Source organism: Natrix helvetica (assembly GCF_964273705.1).
Source record: "Natrix helvetica genome assembly, chromosome: 4".
Lineage (NCBI taxonomy): Eukaryota > Metazoa > Chordata > Lepidosauria > Squamata > Natricidae > Natrix > Natrix helvetica.
Window position 1 is genome coordinate 3,898,067 of NC_138550.1, and position 21,554 is coordinate 3,919,620.

The 21,554-nt window shown below is 46.4% G+C and overlaps 1 protein-coding gene across 3 annotated transcripts in view; it reads right to left on the minus strand.

The window, feature by feature from the left end:
* Positions 1-274: 274 nt before the first annotated feature.
* Positions 275-21,554, minus strand: part of EMSY (EMSY transcriptional repressor, BRCA2 interacting) — a 56,782-nt gene continuing 35,502 nt past the window's right edge. For all 3 annotated transcript variants that reach the window (XM_081951760.1, XM_081951758.1, XM_081951759.1), the window contains exons 13-22: positions 19,002-19,138; positions 17,270-17,443; positions 15,438-15,636; positions 13,566-13,730; positions 11,682-11,837; positions 10,389-10,448; positions 8,532-8,686; positions 5,480-6,022; positions 3,245-3,727; positions 275-1,822 (exon numbers count right to left, since the gene is read on the minus strand). In XM_081951760.1, coding sequence (XP_081807886.1) covers positions 1,631-1,822; positions 3,245-3,727; positions 5,480-6,022; positions 8,532-8,686; positions 10,389-10,448; positions 11,682-11,837; positions 13,566-13,730; positions 15,438-15,636; positions 17,270-17,443; positions 19,002-19,138 — 2,264 coding nt within the window. In that variant the 3' untranslated portion in view covers positions 275-1,630. The remainder of the gene's footprint in view (positions 1,823-3,244; positions 3,728-5,479; positions 6,023-8,531; positions 8,687-10,388; positions 10,449-11,681; positions 11,838-13,565; positions 13,731-15,437; positions 15,637-17,269; positions 17,444-19,001; positions 19,139-21,554) is intronic.

Here is a 21,554-nt window from a genome sequence, read left to right on the forward strand (position 1 = left end):
CTCACTTTCACACACGCACACACAAACACACACACCCCTGTATAAAAGCGGTGTCTACATTATTAAGATTTTTTGCCCACCCCCACCCCCCTTTGTTTTCCTTTTAATCTGGACTTTTGAGTCACGGTAAACCCCCTTTGTATTTCCTGTGCAAACTAAAACTATTCGTTCGAAGAAGGATCCCTTTAAATATACTGTCCAAACAAAATTATTAAAAAGGCCAAAAATGTACATTTTTAAAGTCTCCCGCATAATCGTATGAAAAATTGTGTGGTTGTTTTTCTTTCTTTCTTTCTTTTTTTTTTTAAAAAAAACACCTTTAATGAAGGATTAGACGAGTCCGAATATATATTCCGCTGGCACCCGAATTCTAGTCTCGGACGTCCGATGTCCTCCATATCAGACCAATTCTCGTTTCACAGCTTAAATAGGAAAAGATACTGAACAGACCCTGGCTCTGTTTCACAGACCAGGAGTGGGAAATTGAAAATATTCTAGATAAATAAAAGCCGGCTGAATATGGGGCTTTGTGAAAAATTTCGTCTCTGGTTCATAAAAAGAAAAGACAAAAAATAACCTGTGAAAATTAAGGGAAGAGAAGCATCATCAGAGGGTGGCATCCAAAATTTGAGATTTTTGGGGAACGTGTATTTTGTTTTAAAGGCTAACATTTTGAAACTGACTTCCGTTTTGTTTCAAAGGATAATATAATGAAATTGACTTTCGTTTTGTTTCAAAGGATAATATTCTGAAATTGACTTCTGTTTTGTTTTAAAAGCTAATATTTTGAAATTGACTTTTCTTTTAAAGGCTATTTTGAAATTAACTTTCGTTTTGTTTTAAAAGCTAATGTTTTGAATTAGACTTTCGCTTTGTTTCAAAGGATAATATTTTGAGATTGACTTCCGTTTTGTTTCAAAGGCTAATATTTTGAGATTGAATTCTGTTTTGTTTTAAAGGATAATATTTTGAAATTGACTTCCGTTCTGTTTTAAAAGCTAATACTTCAAAATTTACTTCGAAACAAAAGAGCGAGAAGCAGCGTCTTTCTCTGCTTCTGCGTAAAACAGCATGTCTCAACGTTCTCCGTGATCAATTTTAAGAGAAACAAGCTATACCTTTAAAACAAAATCACTCTTTGTGATGAAAATGCGTTCACCGGCAAACTCTGGTTTGTGGCTTCGGGAGAGAATAGAGAAGGTTAGTTTGGTGGCTGTTGCCGTTTTCTTTTTTCTTTAAAAAAAAACAAACCCACCACAATATTTCAATAGAAAATCCAGGCTATCGTAGCAAACGAAACTTCAATATACCATAATGGGAATAATAATAATAATAATATAATAATAAAAAAACCACTGTGTGTCCTTTTTGCTTTCTTGCCTTCAATGAAAATACATTCTACTGTCGCCGGGTTGCCCCAGAGCGGAAGTGAGGCCTCGCTCGCCCAAACCGTTTTGCAATCCTGGTTTCGCCAATACTGTTGCTGTGAAGGAGGCTGGATGTCAGCCTGCTCGAAGACCTCGGACATACAAAGTGCTTCTTACGACTGAGATAAGAGCTTTCCGGATACCAACAGCCAGGCAGGCCTTCGGCGGTTGCCTTAAAGTGCATCGCAGCTTCCCGAAACGCGCTAGGTCTGTCCCGAACTCTGCGTCGGGCTGGGCTCCGTCCCGTCTTCGTTGCTGCTGTCCATGTCCTGCTCCATGACGGTGTCTTCCTCGTCAAGGCGTTGACTGGTGAAGTTGTTCATCTCCAGAAGACCGCTAGGCTCGACCACCACGTTGGAGGTGGAATGGCAGGCCACCGAATACTGCGGGATTGTCTGGGAAAAGGGAGACGAAAATACGTTAGGAAGTCTTCGGGCAGGGGTGTCAAACACAATGTGAAGTTTCCAAAGGGTGCCCTAATTAATTTACGAGCCTCGAGACAAAGTTCAAAAGAAATCCAGTCATTTATTAGGAGCAACATTTTGGCATGATCTTCTGCGGAGCCGAAACTGATTTCCGGTTAATGGTGTCTGAACGTTACCCCTGTGTCTCCCCTCCCCTCAGTCTGTGTCATAAATCATATCCACCAACGAGGTGCTGCAGCAGGCTGTGAACTTTGCGCCTCACATGCCTGCTGTAGAAATCTGAGATCCAACTCTGGTCGAAGGTATGCATGGAATTCTCCCTCCCATGACAACTTGATAATAGTCATGGAGACGCTTTACAAGTTGACACACAAGGCCTGCGGGCCGAATCTGGCCAGCAATATAGTCGGATTCAGCCTGCGGAGCTCTCCAGCAAAATGTAAGGCTCCAGGCCACGTCGCTTTGGTCCGGTCTACCCAGTGTGAACAGGCAACATGCTGTTGTGGCTCGACAGCGGCCAGCAAAGCTGGCAGCAGATTCAGACAGTGAGGAGGTTGGGGAGGAACATGGGCCAATCCTGGAGTCTGGGGAAGGCTCTGAGGAGGGCTCTGTGTCGGAGGCAGAGAGGGGGCCAGGGCCGTATGCCAGTTATCAGCTGCCTTCAGAGTCAGGCATCAGTGAGGCAGAAGAACAGCTGGAGCCTGTTTCCAGTGTGCACATGTGCAGAGTTGCCAGACGAAGGGAACAGCTAAGGAACAGGGGTCGACTTGGGAGCCATTTTCTGCCCATTCTGGGCGGCGGAGATCAAAATGGACAGAAAATGGGGCAAGGGAAGGCTGAAAATGGGGCGATCATAGGCGGCAATAGACAATGGCAATCCCTGCAGCCCGAAACAGCTGATGGTCGGGAGGTCAATCCAACCGACAATCAACTGCTTGTGCTAATCGAGCTGAGCTGAAGTTGAAACTGGCTGTTTGCTGCAAGGAGGCAAATTGCTGGCAGGCAGAGGCAGATTTTTTCCCCCCTTGTGCTAATCAGGCTAAATTGAAACTGAAACAGGCTGTTTGCTGCAAGGAGGCAAATTGCTGGGAGGCAAAGGCAGATTTTTTCCCCCTTTGTACTAATCAAGCTAAATTGAAACTGAAACAGGCAGTTTGCTGTTTGCCGCAAGGAGGCAAGTTGCTGGGAGGCAGAGGCCAAAGGGTTGGTGCTGGCAGGTGGGCAGGACTACATTCGGTGTATAAGATGCACCCAAATTTTCACCCTTTTAGGGGGGGGGGAGTGCATCTTATACTCCAGAAAATACGGTGAATAAACTAGTAAAAGAATAAAATACAATGAAATAAAAAGAACAGCATCAAATCAGCAGAAAGGGCCTCGTCCCTGCATTACCTGGATAAGGATTTCAGCCGCCAGTTCCTCGGCTTTGGGGACAGCGACATTCTGGATACGGATGAATTGGCTGGCGGTGGGGGGAGCCGGGGGGTTCAGCTTCCTCTCCTGGAGAGGCAGCCCCATGCCAGGAGGGCTCGAATTTGAGTCCAAGCTTTTCACCTGCTGCAAGATGGAAGCCGTTCCCATTGGGGGTGCCCCTCCCAAGGCCGCCTTCAGCACGGAGGTGGGGGTCAATTCCGCCTCACCCGGAGGGTGGGCAGGGGGGCAGGCCTTGCGTGCCGCATCACCTCCGGCGCTGGGCTCAATCTGGGCCTCCATCATGGACATCTTCAAAATGTCCGCCACCGCCGTCTTGGAGGCCAGCTGGCCAGGAAACAGGGTGGGAAGGGGAGGGGTCACCTTGGAGACCGTGGGGGGCTGATGACCTTCAAAGGTGATCTTTGTAACAGACGATCCTTGGGTGATGATGGGCTGGTGGACCTGAAAATCGAAGGGAGAGGACACATGGTTACAGGCAGGGTCAATTCACATCATAGGTAGTCCTCGACATACGATCGCCATGCTTTAGGCTTTTTTTGCAATCCGGAGGCTGTGAGTTCAATCCTAGGTAGAGGCAAATATTTATCTCTCTGGGCACAATGAGACTATATCCGCTGAACAAAACTCCGGATTGGCGACAGGAAGGGCATCTGGCCAGTCAACAGTCAGCTCCATTCTCAAATGGGGCCTAAGAAACCACCAACAGGCAAGTCATTTTCGGCTTCTGCGTCTGCCACCTCCAGTCCAAGCATGCAGCAAACGAAAATTACTTCATTGTTACAACAAGAAGGGACATTATGAGGGGTCAAAATGAGTTGAAAAAAGAGGTGACAGATCTTAAAGATGAACTCAGAGGTGTTCAACATCATATTTCAGAAAACAAACAGAGATTTATGGTGTTGGAGGAGGGGAGGCTGGGCTGGGGGAGGAGGTTAAGGCAGCCCGGAAGGGAAATGTAGAATTGGAAAACTTTATGGCAAAAATAGAATTTGAAAGAATGTCCTTTTTTCTCAGATTCAACCAGAGACAGAACCAACCAGAGACAGAAAATGAAGACCTTAAGGATATTATGAGCACAATTTTAGCAGAATACATTAAGAGAAATAAAGAACAGCTGTGGTGGGATATGGATCTGGTTTGGCGTGACTTCACCTTACAAGCCCTGAAACTCCGACCACCAGACTTGGTGACAAACCTCAGTGGACACCCCTGGGCCTCGGGAGGGGATTTGGGGCTGTTTGTTTTTGGAACCTACCCAGGCCAAACCTTGATTTCCGAGACTGTTTTTGGTTTGGCTGTAAGTTTGTTTCGCTTTTGGTTATCTACAGCCAATTACCGTGCTTAGCTTGCAGCTGGGGGTTAGCTGAAAACAACTCGAAATAGAACTGTGGAGGGAACAGACTCAATAAAGCTTTCTACGCCAACCCTGGCACGGGAGTAAGTGTGGGCAGCACACTTCCAAATAAGCCGAGGTGGGATTCGAGCAGCAGGAGTTGTGGTCAGACGGCGGCCTGTGAAGCTGGCAGCAGATTCGGACAGGGAGGAGGCTGGGGAGGAAGATGGGCCAGTCCTGGAGTCTGGGGAAGGTGGATGAGGGCTCTGCGTCAGAGGCAGAGAGGGGACCAAGGCCATCTGGGAGTTATTTGTTGCTCTGGGGTCTGACATCACTGAGGCAGAAGAACAGGGGGAGCCTGTTCCCAGTGTGCGGATGTGCAGAGCTGCCAGAAGGCAAGAACAGTTAAGACAAAAGGGGCGACTCGGGAGTAAGGATTGGAGACGATTGGCCCCTCCCATAAGACACAAAAGAGGAGCGAACGGGACGTGAGCTTTTGCAGGAAGCGATTAGTTCGTCTGGTCAGTTCAAGCTTGGAAAAGCTCTGTTTGGCTCTGTGCTAAGTTTGGCCTTGCTCTGCATTTGGCAGTTAGGTCTCTGGCAGCATTCCCAGGGAGATAAGGTGGGTGTTTATCAACATTCCCCTGAAAGACTGTGGCAACTCAAGCAGACATCTGTCGGAATCTTCACAGACTGTTTGCGAAGCCTTGCGGACTGGGAATTGACCATAATTCACAGCCGTATAAATAAAAGAGGGTTTGGGGGATGAAGATTGTGATTTACGCTCTCTCAGGAAGCCTGGGTCAGAACAGCCCTGGGGTGGACCCACATCCCCTCCCCTGTCCTCTCGTGGGTCTCACCTGGCTTGTGGGCGGCTTCTCGGGAGCAGCAGGGAGCTGCAGCTGGCTCTGGGGCTGGACGTAGATCTTCTGCGCCGTGGGGGCCTGCTGAAGTTTGGGCAGCTGCTGGGTGGTCTTCACCGCCAGCACCTGAACCACAGTCTGTTGGGGTTGGGCGACCAAGGTGGGCAGCTGCCTCTCACGGGTGACGGAAGGGGCGCCGGCCTGCTGCGAGTCCAGTTTGGCGGCGCCCGCATCCTGCTGGAGGGGAGCGAGTTTCTGGTGTCGGATGGAGAGCTGGGGCAGCTGGGGCAGCTTGGCGGCCAGGTGCTCCGCCTGGAGGTGGATGGTTTGCTTCTGCTTGGCTTGGAAGCACTGCAAGGTCTTGACTTGGAGTTGAGTTTGCTCCAGTTGGGCTTGGGTCAGCTTCTGCTGCTTTTGCACCTGGGTCAAGGCCGACCGGTAGAAGAGCCCGGTTTGAGGGTCCAAGGTGTCTTCTACTTCCCCTTCCTCGGTGCCCAGCTGCTCGCTGTGTTTGGTGAAAGCCGTGTGACTGCTCAAGGCCTGGAAGGCAGGAGAGAGAAGACGCCAATCAAAAGTAGGGAAAGAAGGAAGGGAAAGGAGAGAGGAAGGAAGGAAGGAAGGAGAGAAGGGAGGGAGGGAGGAAAGAAAGGGAAAAGAAAGCGGTGTCAAAACAGGCGAGGGATGGTAAACAAAGCAACCCAAATGGTATGTTGTCACCCTGTAAATGGAGTGACAAATGTATAAGAACAACGAGTGTAAAAAAGAATAACAATTACCGTATTTTTCGGAGTATAAGACGCACCTTTTCCCCTAAAAAAAGTGGCTGAAAATCTGACTGCATCTTGTACACCAAATACAGCATTTTTTGCCTCTTGAAGCCCTGCCCCCTTTGCAAAACTGGCTGTGCATAGCCTTTAGGAGGCTTCCAGAGTGCTCCTGGAGGCTGGTGAGGGCAGAAATGAGCGAAAAACGGGCCAATTTTTGCTCGTTCCCCCACCCCAAGCACTCTACAAGCCTCCTAAAGGCTATGCATATCCTTTTTTTAAACAACGTTTTATTGGTTTTTAAAAAATTTTTACAAGGAAAAAGGTAGTGGATAAGTACAAATTTTGACGGTTGCAATGTGTGGTAGGTGTCCCCTCCCTCCATACTCAAAGTATACATTTGCAAAAAATTTCATTACTAAAGAGTTACATATAGTCAGCATATAAGTTCAATTAATAAATTCGGTCAATTTATGTCAAGCAAGTTTTCTTATTCATTTTTGTGATCTGGTTTTTCTCGGTGTCGCCCCATCTCCCCCCGCTGGCAGAGCTCCGGCCCCTCCCGTGTCCTGTGTGTCTGGTGTAGGGTCATCTGGTTTTTCTAAGAGTGCTTTGTTTTTGTCCATAAAGTCCTGTGCCTCTATGGGTGTATTAATTCTAACTCTTGTGTCCTCCCAGAATACTAGCATACCTTCAGGCATCTGCCATCTAAACCACACCCCCTTCTGGTATAGTTTCTTCGCTAACTGCGAGTAACTTTTTCTTTTTCCCCTCACTTTCTTGGGGATCTGTTTCAGAATGGTTATATGTCTGTCCTGGTATTTCAATTCTTGCCCCCTTTGTGCACTCAGAATCTCATCTCTTGTACTTTTTCTAAGAAATTTGATGTGTACTTCCCTGGGTACATTATGTGTTCTAGCAATGCATATCGTTTTTGTTGACAAAACAGGCCATTTTTTGCTTATTCCCCTGCCCCCCAGGCCCCAGGAGCACTCTATAAGCCTCCTAAAGGCTATTCATGCCCTTTTTGGGGGGGGGGGGGAAATGGGTGCCTTTTCGCGAAAAACAGGCCGTTTTGGGGAGGTTTGCAGAGTGCAAAAACTTTTTTTTTTTAAATTTGCCTCTTCAAAATCTTGGTGCGTCTTATATTCCGGTGCGTCTTATACTCCGAAAAACACGGTATGTGAATGTATACCTATAATTGTATATAGAGAACAACAACAAAAAAACTTTTCAAAAGAAATAAAGAGTAAGGTTTGAACCATCCTGGGGTCCTCAGGATCTGTTTAATTACCATCCGGGTCATTTTTTAGCCAGCATGCCCCACAACCTCACTGGTGGGGCTAACAAATGGACGTCCTCAAAAGTTTGGTGGGGAATCCCTTGGCCCTACCTTTTGGGCCTAAGGGACCACTAAATTCATAATTTTAAATCCCACAGACTACTAATGTGATCTGACCTTGCTAATGACCGGCTGGGTGGGGTGGGGTAGACTGCATTGTTTCTCTGTGTCACATAATACATTGGGGGGGGGGGGGGGGTTGTCCATAATTTTTGTATGTATTTATTTATTTAATTAGTGGTGAGCCCTTTGAGAGCTGGATGCAACGACATTTCATTTTAATGCACGTCGAACAGTGTATATTCAAAGTGACAATAAAGTTAAGTCAAGCCGTTGCTTTATATACGGGGAGCTTGCTTGTAGAGGTTAGTGGTGGGCTGCTGGGGGTTTGGGAGAACCTCTAGCTAAGATTCTGTTCAGTTCCGAGAACCCCCAAATCCCGCTCCTGGCTGGCCCCACCCACCCCTCCCCTCCCCAGAGTCCCCACGTGGCCCATTTTGGATGCAGGTAAGGGGCGCGCGGAGGCTTGGGGAAGGTGAAAAATGGGCCTACCGGAAGTTCCCGTTACCAGAGCCTGGGGAGGCTCTTTTCACCCTCCCGGAGGCTCGAAAAAAGCCCCCCGGAGCCTGGGGAGGACAAAAACGCCCTTGCTGCTATGGTGCAGGAGGCCGACTAAGCCACACCCACCATGCAACCGGGCAAAGAACCCCCTTGCTAAAATTTTGAAGCCCACCCCTGATTAAACCTCGGTCCCTTCTAGCCTGGTGATGTGACCTATTTCAGTAATGAAGAGAGCAAAACCCTCCTCCTTCTAGCACTGATGATATCACCTAGTTTGGTAATGAAATGTCTACAATGGAAGAAGCAATCCCACAGGGTAATGCCCCTGTGACACTTGTTCAATGCTGGCACGTCCGTCACTCATCAACGGAACGCCGCCCACCTGCTGCATGATGTGCGTGATGGCGCCAGCAGAAGAGGTGGGGATGGATTTCACCACGACCGAGGTTTGCGTCGCTGTCTGGGATTGGGCCACGTGTTGAAGCAAGGTCCGGTGGGGCTCGGAGGACGGCTGGTGGGACTGTGACCGGTGACTCACTGGAAGAAGGAGAAGGAGAAGAGAATGAAGGGCAGCCAGAGGTCGCGCATTTAAGGAACACCCTCCAGCAGCGTTTCTCAATCTTGGCAGCTTTTAAGATGGGTGGACTTCAACTCCCAGAATTCCCCAGACAGGGTGGGGGAGAAACAGCATTCTGTGAGATGATCTCCACCCATTTTAAAGTGGCAAAGTTCAGAACTCTCCCTTTTTCTTCATAATATCTTCTAGCAATGATATATTAACATTAAACACCATTATTCTCATCATACACATACTAACCCTTTTCATTGACATCTCTATCTAAGTGTATTATCTACTTATCTTTTCAGCTTTCTTCATTTCCAAATTCCTTTTTTACCCCCTCTCCAACCATTGGTAAAATACTTCCCAAATCATATAATATTCAGTTTGCTCTTTTTCCTTAATTGCTAATGATAACCTGTTCGTTTCTGCACATTCTGATATTTTCCTTATCACCTTCTCATCCATAGGAATCTCTCCACTTTTCCAACGTTGTGCAAATACAATTCTAGCTGCGGTTAATACATGCATGATAAAATATACATTCTCTTTATTATAAATTTCAGGTAGAATTCCTAGCAGAAGAAAGATGTGGCAAAAGAGGAACGATGTTGCACAGAGATGTTTGTACCCAGACGACGCATTGCTTAAGGAAAAGATTTAATGTTTATTTTTGTAAGTAAAAAAATAACAGAACTCTTAAAAAAATCAAAAATAAAGTGGCAAAGTTCAGAAACATTGCTATGTAGACACCTGCCTGGTTGAATGGATTTAAGCCAAATGCAGCACAGATGAAAAGAGGAAGAGGCCTGCAACAGATATTCAACAGAGGGAATAATAAAGGAATGGAAGGGGGTGGGATTGGATGGGATGGGACGGAAAACCATCTAAAGTGCCTCTGATTAAATTTGCCAACAGGGTTAGCTTTGTTACAGAAGTAAGACGATATAAAATACTGCTTTGATGTCATGATTAAGCAACATTAACCCGGGTCTCTTATAGTCCTGGGCCAATTTCAAGCCACGTTACCCATCCTTGGCACAGAGAGGCAAAAAGTGATCGCAACTTTCTGGTTTCCTCTGTCCTAAAGTTCTCCCAAGTGACAGTAGCAACTGTTAGGAGTAACAGAAAATTCTGAGGTCCTTCAGACAATGCATGAGAGAGTCTGCCTCCCAGAGTTGCCAATATCAGCATTTTTCCCAACCCAACCCTAACCCTAACCCAAATCAACTCAATCCAAGCCCACTTAACTCAACCCAATTCAATCCAATTCAACCCAACCCAACCTAATTCAACCTAACCCAAGCTAAGCCAATTAACCAAACCAAACCAATTCAAGCCAAGCCAACTTAACTCAACCCAACCCAACCTAATTCAACCCAACCCAATCCCAGCCAAGCCAATGTAATTCAACCAAACCAAACCAACTCAACTTAATTCAATCCAACTCAACCCAATTTAACCAAGCTAAGCCAACTTAACTCAACTAACCCAATCCAACCTAATTCAATCCACTCCAACAACTTATCTCAACCCAACCCAACGTCACTCAACCCAACCCAATCTAACTCAATCCAACTCAACTCAACCCAACCAACCCAAGTCAACCTAATCCAACCCAACCCAACCCATCCTCTCTTACTCCCTCTTGTCTGTACCATAAAAAATAAAATATCTAACCAATGTGGTTCTGAAGATACTCCTCTGCATGCGAAGGAACACAGTGAATTCTTCCAGAGTCTGCAGATTGACAAAAGGATTAGAATTATGAGAGGAAGCAAAGGGTGCAGCTCACCAGCAGTTGTTTCCAAACTAGGTGCCCTTCTGTGTTGGAGAGCATTGCAACCTGAATCAGGGACACTCAGTCTCTCTTTATCTCTCTGCCTCCCTTTCTCCCTCAGTCTCTCTTTCGCTCTCTGCCTCCCTTTTTCTCTCTCTCTCTCCCTCTTTCCTCCCTCTCTTTGCCTCCCATTCTCTCCCTCTCTTTCTCACTCACTCTCTCTTTCCCCTCTCTGCCTCCCTTTCTCTTTCTCCCATTCTCTCTCTCTGCCTCTCTTTCTCCCTCACTCTTTCCCACTCTTTTTCTCTCTGCCTCCCTCTCTCTCCCTCCCTCTTTGCCTCCCTTTCTCTCCCTCTCTTTCTCACTCACTCTTTCCCCCCTCTCTGCCTCCCTTTCTCTCTTTCTCCCTCATTCTCTCTCTGCCTCCCTTTCTCCCCCCTCCCTTTCTCTTTCTCCCTCTCCCTTTCTCCCTCCCTCTCTTTCTTTCTCTATGCCTCCCTTTCTCTCTCCCTCCCTCTTTGCCTCCCTTTCTCTCCCTCTCTTTCTCCCTCACTCTTCCCCCCCCCTCTGCCTCCCTTTCTCCCTCATTCTCTCTCTGCCTCCCTTTATCTCCCTACCCTTTTCTCTTTCTCCCTCCCTCCCTCTCTCCCTCCCTCTTGCTCTCTCTGCCTCCCTTTCTCTCCCTCTCTTTCTCACTCACTCTTTCCCCCCTCTCTTTCTCTCTTCCTCCAATAAAAAAAAAACTCCAACTCTGATATACTCTCACGGTTTGCTAAGAGACATATGAAAAATCAGAGTTTTTTGTCAAAAAAGGGCATGCATAGCCTTTAGGTTTATAGAGTGCTCCTGGGGGTTGGGGGGCAAAATTGAGCAAAAGACGGCCTGTTTTTCACTCATTTCTGCCCTCCCCAGCCCCCAGGAGCACTCTGGAAGCCCCCTAAAGGCTCTGCACGGCCATTTTTGCAAAGGGGGCAGGGTTTCCGGAGGCCAAAAATGCTGTATTCAGTGTATAAAACGCACCCAGATTTTGTCTCTTTTTTGATGGAAAAAGGTACATCTTATACTCCAAAAGATACGGTAGATCCAGGTGAGTGGATCTCCTTCTTTCCTCCTCGCATGCAGGCAGACCGCTCAAAAAATCCCCTCCCCCAGACGGGAGTCTTCTCGCGTTCCTGTCTCCCGCAGGGACTCACCCGTGGTGATGTATTCTGCCAGAAGCTCAGATTCCACCACAGCAATTGAGGGACTTTCGGGAGAATGCTGCTTCTCCTGGGCCCTCTGGATCGGGACGGCCATTTGGCTGAGGTCAATGGTGGCCTGCCGAGGCTTGGTTTCCAACTTCTCTTTGACTGTGGCGGCAAAAACGAAGGAAGGGGGGGGTTTGTTGTTTTGTTTTGAAAAAAGTTTTTATTTCTTTCTCATATACACAGTCACAAATATACATTCTCATAGGCACGATTCGTATTTGTGTGTTATCTTTTATAACATTTATAACAATTCATTTCTTCTCCTAAATCAGGGGTGTCCAAACTTGGGAACTGCTGGCTGGGGAATTCTGGGAGTTGAAGTCCCCAAGTCTTAAAGTTTCCAAGTTTGGACACCCCTGTCCTAAATGTATAAAAAATATAATCGGGACTGCTTTCCTGCCATCCCATCCATCCATCTTGTTTTACAACAACCTTACTTCTTCTTCCCTCTCCTTTTCTCCTTCCCTCCCTTCTTCTCTACTTTCTTCTTTCCTCCTCTCCTTTCTCTTTTCTTCTTCCCCTTCCTCTCCCTGGGGTGGGGGTGGGGGTGTTGGCGGTCTACAGCGGTTGTCCCCAAGGTGCGTTCCACACAAGACAAGATGGTGGCTGCGGCGCATCTAAAACACGGGCGGTGCGCCCATTGTATCGTTGTGATTTCCATCTTGATTTTGGAGGGAGAGGGGGGGAAACGACACAACACGAACTGGTAGTAGCAGTGGTGGGAGGCTCCGCCCACCCACCCGGACACTTCTGTAAATGCGCAGAACCCAAATCAATCGTTAAAAAAAATGGCAACTCAGCCCTGTGTTGGGAGTGTTACATGGAACCCTGACACCCAACTGGAGAGCCAACTATCAGTTCAGAAAATCCATCGGATGATTCCCTGATAGGTTTGCGGCACTGGGAATATAAGACTAGCCCTGTTGAAGCTCCTCTGAGTCCAGTCTTGGGTTTCTAGTGGCCAACTCGATGCTTCTAGGTTACTCAAAAGTGGGGGGCTGGAGAAATCTCCTTGTCCTGCCATTCGTTGTTCCAACTTAGGCTTCCTCAGCAGCACGAAGCCGAGTCCTTGTCCCGATAAACCCTTTTTATTGAATTTACAGTGAATTCCTCCCCAGCAAAGTCTTTCCTCTCCCAAAGGCTTTCAAGATAGTTCACACTTGACGACCTTTATCAGGTTTGAAGAGTGGCCAGGCCATTAACTTTTAGACCCTGCAATACTTGGCAAGAATGCAGGAATGAACTCATGGCCTCCTGCAAACTCCACTCCCCTTTTGCTCCTCTTTTATTTCCTTTGGGAGGGGCCATTCATTGTCCACCTGTGGCCTTACTCCCAAGTTGGCCCTTGTTCCTTAGCCGTTCCCTTCGTCTGGCAACTCTGTGCATGTGCACACTGGGAACAGGCTCCAGCTGTTCCTCTGCCTCACTGATCTCTGACTATGAAGGCAGCTGATAACTGACATACGGCTCTGGCCCCCTCTCTGCCTCCGACACAGAGCCTTCAACAGAGCTTTCCCCAGACTCCAGGACTGGCCCAGGTTCCTCCCCAACCTCCGCACTGTCTGAGTCTGCCACCAGCTCTGCTGGCCATATCATTAGTTTCCATGCAACTGGTCAACTTGAAGGCATCTGCCCAACCTTCTAGAGTTACTGAAGGCTCACTGCCTCGCCTAAAATCCTAACAAGAAAATAATGGGAAGTGGCATCGCGAATCCAACCAGGGCCACCTGATAACTTTTGGCTCTTAGAAATAACACAGAAAAGACAAATTCCAAAGAGTTTCCTTGAGGCAACAGGGGGAAAATGTGAGGTTTTCTTGCAGATATTCACCGGTCGTCTGCTGGAGCTCCAACAAGGCTTTAATGGTTGACGTTGCCGACTGAGCTTCGCCAGAGACATCTTGGTAGATGATGGTGGGACTGGAATCCACGGAGATTTCGTGTTCCGACCAATCCTGGCTCCGGGAAGCAATGACGTGGACCACGGGCTGGGAATCTGAGCCCAAGAAAGAGATGGATGAACCTAAGTTGACCTTTTTCTTCACAAGAACCTCATTTACAGTGTCTCTACAGCCATGTTCTTCTGCTGTGGCTGGCCATGCTTCATGTTAACATACGGACGTGGGAGGAAGCCAACACTAACTTGTTAACAAGGATGCTAGTCCAATAGGTTCTGTTCTGATTCTATTCTATTCTATTCCCATTATTCTATTCCATTCCATTTCCATTATTCTATTCCATATTCCATTCTTTTCCATTCCATCCTACATTCCATATTCCATTCCTTTCCATTCCATCCTATATTCCATATTCCATTCCATTCCATACTCCATTCCATTCCATTCCATCCTACATTCCATATTCCATTCCATTCCATATTCCATTCCATTCCATATTCCATTCCATTCCATTCCATATTCCATTCCATATTCCATCCTACATTCCATATTCCATTCCATTCCATATTCCATTCCATTCCATTCCATATTCCATTCCATTCCATCCTACGTTCCATATTCCATTCCACTCCATATTCCATTCCATATTCCATCCTACGTTCCATATTCCATTCCACTCCATATTCCATTCCATTCCATATTCCATTCCATATTCCATCCTACATTCCATATTCCATTCCATTCTATCCTACATTCCATATTCCATTCCATATTCCATCCTACATTCCATATTCCATTCCATTCCATATTCCATTCCATTCCATTCCATATTCCATTCCATTCCATCCTACGTTCCATATTCCATTCCACTCCATATTCCATTCCATATTCCATCCTACGTTCCATATTCCATTCCACTCCATATTCCATTCCATTCCATATTCCATTCCATATTCCATCCTACATTCCATATTCCATTCCATTCTATCCTACATTCCATATTCCATTCCATTCCATATTCCATCCTACATTCCATATTCCATTCCATATTCCATCCTACATTCCATATTCCATCCTACATTCCATATTCCATTCCATTCCATCCTACGTTCCATATTCCATTCCACTCCATATTCCATTCCATTCCATATTCCATTCCATATTCCATCCTACATTCCATATTCCATTCCATTCCATCCTACATTCCATATTCCATTCCATTCCATATTCCATTCCATTCCATATTCCATTCCATTCCATATTCCATTCCATTCCATCCTACGTTCCATATTCCATTCCACTCCATATTCCATTCCATTCCATATTCCATTCCACTCCATATTCCATTCCATTCCATATTCCATTCCATTCCATATTCCATTCCATTCCATCCTACGTTCCACATTCCATTCCACTCCATAGTCCATATTTCATTCCATTCCATTATTCTATTCTATTCTATTCCAATTCTATTGAGCTACCCCCCCCCCCCAGGTCAAACACAACCCTGATGCGGCCCTCAATGTAATCGAGTTTGACACCCCTCAGCTAGAGCTTGGGTCTCTCCAAGCTTGGCCACTTTTGAGACCCGTGGACTTTGACTCCCAGAATTCCCCAGCTGACCATGAGAATTCTGGGAGTTGAAGTCCACAAGCCTTAAAAGGGGCCAAGCTTGGAGATCCCCGGACTAGGACTTTCTCTCCCCGGAGAGACTGAGAAAAATGCTCCGGGGGGACTTTAAAAGGAGTTCTCCAACAAACACCAACCACAATAGATTCTCTAAGTCAAATCTCTACACTGCTCACCTTGGGAACTTTGGATGGACTCCACCGAAGAGGAACTGCTGTCGGTATACACCAGGGGTTCTTCCTTCACCTCTGGCAGGAAAGCGTTGCTGGTCTCCACCACGCGTGAGGCCTGTTGGAGGGTCTCCGTCACCAGCTGCCTCGCCTGTTCGCTGACCACCGTGGCCTGGAAGGTCACTGGCTTGGGTTTGATGAGGACCTACAAGGGAAGCCAAGGGTTCTGGCTTGAGGGGTCACAACCTACACGGACATCTTTCCCAAAGCCATAATGCAATGTGAGCATGCCCCTCCCATGCACTCCGCCCCCTGTGCATGCATGCGCAACCCCTCCATGCTCCCCCACGCATGCACACGCAACCTCCCTTTTTTTGGCCTAGTAGGGCTCCCTGCAGCCTCCTGGGAGCAAAAACAGGCCGCAGGGGCATGTGCGGCATAGACCCAAAAATCAGCTAGCCAGCAGGAGGCGTGCACGAATGCGTGGTGGAGCTGAGCTGGAGCGACCACTCGTTTGCCAGCAGAAAGGGCTCTGCGTGCCACCTGTGCCATAGGTTTGCCATCCTTTCTGACAGATGGCAGTCCCGTCTCTCCTTGAAAGCTTCCAGGGATGAAGCTCCCACAACGTCTGTGGGGTTGACCCTGTTCCTCCTCTTCTTTTTGGCTGCCCTTCAAAGACCCTCCCCTAGTCCTTCTTTTCTCTAGACTGGCCGAACCCAAATCCTGCAACCATTCTTCATATTTCTTTCTTTTTTATATATATAATTTTTATTGAATGTTTTAATCTTTAAAAACAGTAAAGAAGACATAACAAGAAAAAAAACCCACAGAACATACATAACAATATACAGTAATTTTACAGCTTTCTATATCAGCTTTCCTGCTTAGCTTTTATAGATCTCCCTCCTGCATTGCCTTCCTATTGCTTTAAGCTTGTCCTATAATGTAGCAAATGTAGTATTGACACTCATAATAATATTCATTATTTGTATCACCATATATTTATATTCCCTCTTTTCTGTTTTGGCTTCTGATTTCTAGCCACTTATACATTTTATTCCATACATTATAGAAGTCCGATTCTTCTCTTTCTTTTAGTTCCATTGTCATTTTATCCATTTCTGCGCATTCAAGTATTTGTTTTGTTTGTTTTGTTTTTATTGGATTTATATGCATCCCTTCTCCCAAAGGACTCAGGGCGGTGTACAACATCAAAAAACACACATCCCGAAAGTTAAAAAGAAATTAAATACATATCCAAAAAAAAAAAACCAAATCGAATTTATAGAACAATACATTTAAAAAATGAGTTAAAATTAACAGGCCAGGCCGGCTTGCTGGAAAAGCCAACTTTTTAGGGCGCGTCGGAAGGACCGGAGGTCAGGGATTATGCGAAGCTCCGGGGGCAGCTCATTCCAGAGGGAAGGCGCTCCCACAGAGAAGGCTCTCCCCCTGGGGGTCACCAGCTGATGTATTTTCCTGATTATAATTTCATCTGAGGATGTATTGATTTTTTCCCCCTCGGTTTTGTGCGAAAGCAATCCTGGCTGCAGTGAGTGTGTGTATGATTATGTATTGAGATTGTTTGTCCATTTTTTGATCCAGTAGTCCTAATAAGAATGCTTCTGGTTTGAGTTCTATTTTTCGCTCAGTAATTTCTTCCAACCATTTCCGAATTTTGCACCAGTACTTCCTTGTGATGGGGCACGTCCACCACATGTGATAGAATGTCGTTCTTCATATTTCACATGCAACCTCTTGGGAAAATTAAGGGCCCACCCTTGATGTTGACTCTTTGATCATCCAAGGACTTTAAAAGAAAAAGAAAAGAGGCTTACCTGAGTTTTCCCTTGCTGTCCGTATACAATTTTAGTGGGGATAATTTTCGTCGCTGGCTGGACGCCGGATCCAATCCCTTTCGGCTGCGTGACGATCATTTTCGTAATGGGCCTGGTGGCAGTGAAGATAGCTGGTTTGGCACCAGCCGGGACAGCTTGAATCGTTTTCTCTCCCTGAAAACCACAGGAGCAACAATTTAATGTCCTACAGGCTTTTGGTCTGCAAAAGTCCAGGGTTAGGGAATCAGGGTGGATAAAAATTGATGATTTTTAAAAAAAAAAATAAACTTTTTTTTCTAATTTAGATTGATTTTTTAAAATTAAAATTTATTTTATTTCCCTTCTTCCTTCCTCCCTCCCTCCCTCCTTCCTCCCTCCCTCCTTCTTTCCTTAATAAAGCATTTAATACAATGCTTTGGAAGTAAAACTCTACCTTAAAGATAGTTTTCTATTGAAGATACATTCATAATGTAGTTTATTTAGCATGAAATGGAGCTTAGTTATGTAGCATGAGAGGCTGTAGATTCTGCAATCAAGGAGAAGCCGCTGCGGGATGGAAATAACAGCTGCTCTTTAAAAATTATGGTTTAAATCGAGTTGATTTCAATCGAGCCTTTTTGCTAGTGATTTAAATCGAGATTTAAATTGTGATTTAAATTAACTTGATTTAAACCAAATCCACGCTGTAGGGTACACAACTACTTCTCTACCAATATAGGGAGTCCTTGACTAAACAACCTTTCATTTTTCTGAGGTCAGTAAAATGAGGACCCAGATGGTTGAGGGCAAGAGGCTGACTCTGTAAACTACTCAGAGGGCTATAAAACAATGTGAAACGGTATATAAGTCTATTGCCCTTCCTTCCTTCAAACCACTGTGAAGCGGTATATAAGTCTAAGTGTTATCTCTTTCTCTCTCTCTCCTTCCTTCCTTCCTTCCTTCCTTCCTTCCTTCAACACTATGAAGCGGTATATAAGTCTAAGTGCTATCGCCCTTCCTTCCTTCCTCCCTCCCTCCCTCCCGTTTGTAAAATGGTCTGTAAAATGAGGACCCAGATTGTTGGGGCAACATGCTGACTCTGTAAAGCGCTTAGAGAGGGCTGTAACAGCACTATGAAGCAATAGCTAAGTCTAACTGCTATTGCTATTAATGGCAGCCTTGCCTAGCAATCGGAATTCTGATTCCAATTGTAGTCATATGTCAAGGACCTGTAAAAGCTTTGCCTCTGGATCTGAAATGCTGGAAATTAAAAAAAAAAAAAAAGATTCTGTAGCTTGAAAAAAAAAATTGAAACCCCTTGCTCTAGAACCCTAAAGGTTCCCCTCGCACATATGTGCTAGTCGTTCCTGACTCCAGAGGACGGTGCTCATGTCTGTTACTCCGTGGTCATGTGGCCTGTATGACTCAACGCCGAAGGCGCATGGAAGGCTGTTCCCTTCTCACCAAAGGTGGTCCCTATTTTTCTACTTGCATTTTTTACGAGCTTTCGAACTGCTAGGTTGGCAGAAGCTGGGACAAGTCACGGGAGCTCACTCCGTTACGCGACACTAGGGATTCGAACCGCTGAACTGCCAACCTTTCTAATGGACAAGCTCAGTGTCTTAGCCACTGAGCCAACGCATCTCTTTCTAGAACTCTAAACAAGGCTAATTAAGACCCCCTGAACACACAAGGTCCTTTTAGGGGCCCACCAGATGTTGGTGTTGCTGTTCTCGGGCAGATGTGGACTTACCCCCGCGTTCAGCAACGTCGTGACCACATTTTTCCCCGGAAGTCCTTGAATGGTGGTGCCTTTTCCCGCGGTTTTCTGCACGACAATGACGTTGGGCTTCGACGTCACCGGGATCGTGGTGATCTTGGTGGTCGTTCCTTGAGAGGAAGGAAAACAGCAAAGGTGACGGATGTGAAGGAGGAGCCACAGTTTCATCCCCTTGCACATTATAGGGAGTCCTCGACTTACGACCATAATGGGACCCCAAAATTTCCATCGCTAAGCGAACTAGGTAAAGGTAAAGGTTCCCCTCGCACATATGTGCCAGTCGTTCCCGACTCTAAGGGACGCTGCTCATCTCCATTTCAAAGCCGAAGAGCCAGCGCTGTCCGAAGACGTCTCCGTAGTCATGTGGCCGGCATGACTCAATGCCAAAGGCGCACGGAACGCTGTTCCCTTCCCACCAAAGGTGGTTCCTGTTTTTCTACTTGCATTTTTTAACGTGCTTTCGAACTGTTAGGTTGGCAGAAGCTGGTACAAGTAATGGGAGCTCACTCTGTTACGTGGCACTAGGGATTCGAACTGCCAAACAGCCAACCTTTCTGATTGACAAGCTCAGCGCCTTAGCCAGTGAGCCACCGTGTCCCTCTATATCTATCTATCTATCTATCTATCTATCTATCTATCTATCTATCTATCTATCATCTATCTATCTATCTATCTATCTATCTATCTATCTATCTATCTATCATCTATCTATCCATATCCATCCATCTATCTCTCTCTATATATACACACACATTCATACAAGTGAACTAGCATTACGCGGAACTACGACAGGACGTGGTGGAGTGAATTTCGCCCTGTTTTTTTACAACCTGTCTTGCCACCGTTAAGCGAATCACGGTGGCGGTTGAGTTAGCGACACGGTTGTTAAGTGAAGGTCGCCCAAGGGAATCAGGTGACCTGGGGACACTGCGGCCGTTGTAAAGGCGAGTAAATTATCAAGCATCTGAATTTGGATCACATGACCACAGGGGAGGGGGCGCTGCAACGGTCGTTAAGTGTGAAAACTGGCTGCAAGTCACTTTGTTCAGTGCTATTGTAACTTCGAAGGATCCCTTAAAGAATGGTCGTAAGTCGAGGACCACCTGTAGAGGGGCAATCACAGGTGAGAACCCTGACTAAACCTTAATGTGGAGATGGGGAAATCATCAGGGAGGACAAACTGCCTAAAGACCCCTTTGATTTCGCCCTAGAAAACCTGGCTGCATAGGAGCTCTGGTGGCGCAGTGGTTAGAGTGCAGTATTGCAGGCTGACTCTGCCCACCGCCAGGAGTTCGATCCTGACCAGCTCAAGATTAACTCAGCCTTCCGTCCTTCCGAGGTGGGTAAAATGAGGACCCAGATTGTTGGGGGCAAGAGGCTGACTCTTAGAGAGGGCTGTAAAGCACTGTGAAGTGGTATATAAGTCTAAGAGCTATTGCTATTTTTTCTTTCCTTTTTCCTCCTTCCTTGCCTTCCTCTCTCTCATTTCCCTTTGCTCCTTCTCCCCTTCCTTCCTTTCCTTTTATTTTCCCTTCTCTTTTCGCTTTTGCATCCTCTTCTTTCCTCCTTCTCCCCCGCGTTCTTTCCTTCCCTCCCTTTCTCTTCCCTTTCTCCTTCCTTCTCGTCTTCCTCTCTCTCTTCCCCTTCCTCCTTCTCCCCTTCCTTCCCTTTTCCTTTCTTCATCCTTTCTCCCTCCCTGCCTCCCTTCTCTCCCTTTCCTCTTCCATTTCCTCTTCCTCCTTCTGGTGGCATGGTGGTATAAGTGATTAGAAGCACCACTGCAGACTAACTCTGCCAACTGCCAGCAGTTCGATCCTGACCGGCTCAAGGTTGACTCAGACTTCTGTCCTTCCGAGGTTGGTAAAACGAGGACCCAGATTGTTGGGGGCAATAGGCTCAGAGAGGGCTGCAAAGCCCTGTGAAGTGGTATATAAGTCTAAGGGCTATTGCTTGGGAAGGAAGGAATGAAGGAGGAAATGAGGGACATATGAAGAAGGGAGGGAGGGAGGGAGGAAGGAAGGAAAGCTGTATATATCTGTAAGTCTAAGTACTATTGCTCTTGCATATTTATCTTTTTATTGTTTCCTTCCTACTGTGTAGAGGTGTTGTAAAATTTCATCTTTTTAATACTGCAAACCAGAACTACATTGGGGTAAGATGGGCAGTCAAACAATGTAATGCATAGTAAAATTACAGGTAATTTTCGCCTTACAACCACTATTAGCCCAAACTTTCTGTGGCTAAAGTAAAACCTTCATCAAGTGAATTTTACCCTGTTTTACGACCTGCCACATTGGCTGCTAAGCGAATCACCGCACTTTTTTCAATTAGCTGCGTTGAACGAATCGGGCACACACCCCTTGACTTTGCTCGTGAGGAGGTCGCAAAAGGGGGATCACAGGACTCCTGGGGCTCTACGACCGTCATAAGTAGGAATCGGCAACCGAGCGTCTGGATTTTGATCATGCGACACTACGGCGGTCGTAGAAAAGGTTATAAGTCGCTTCTCGATGCCGTTGTGACTTT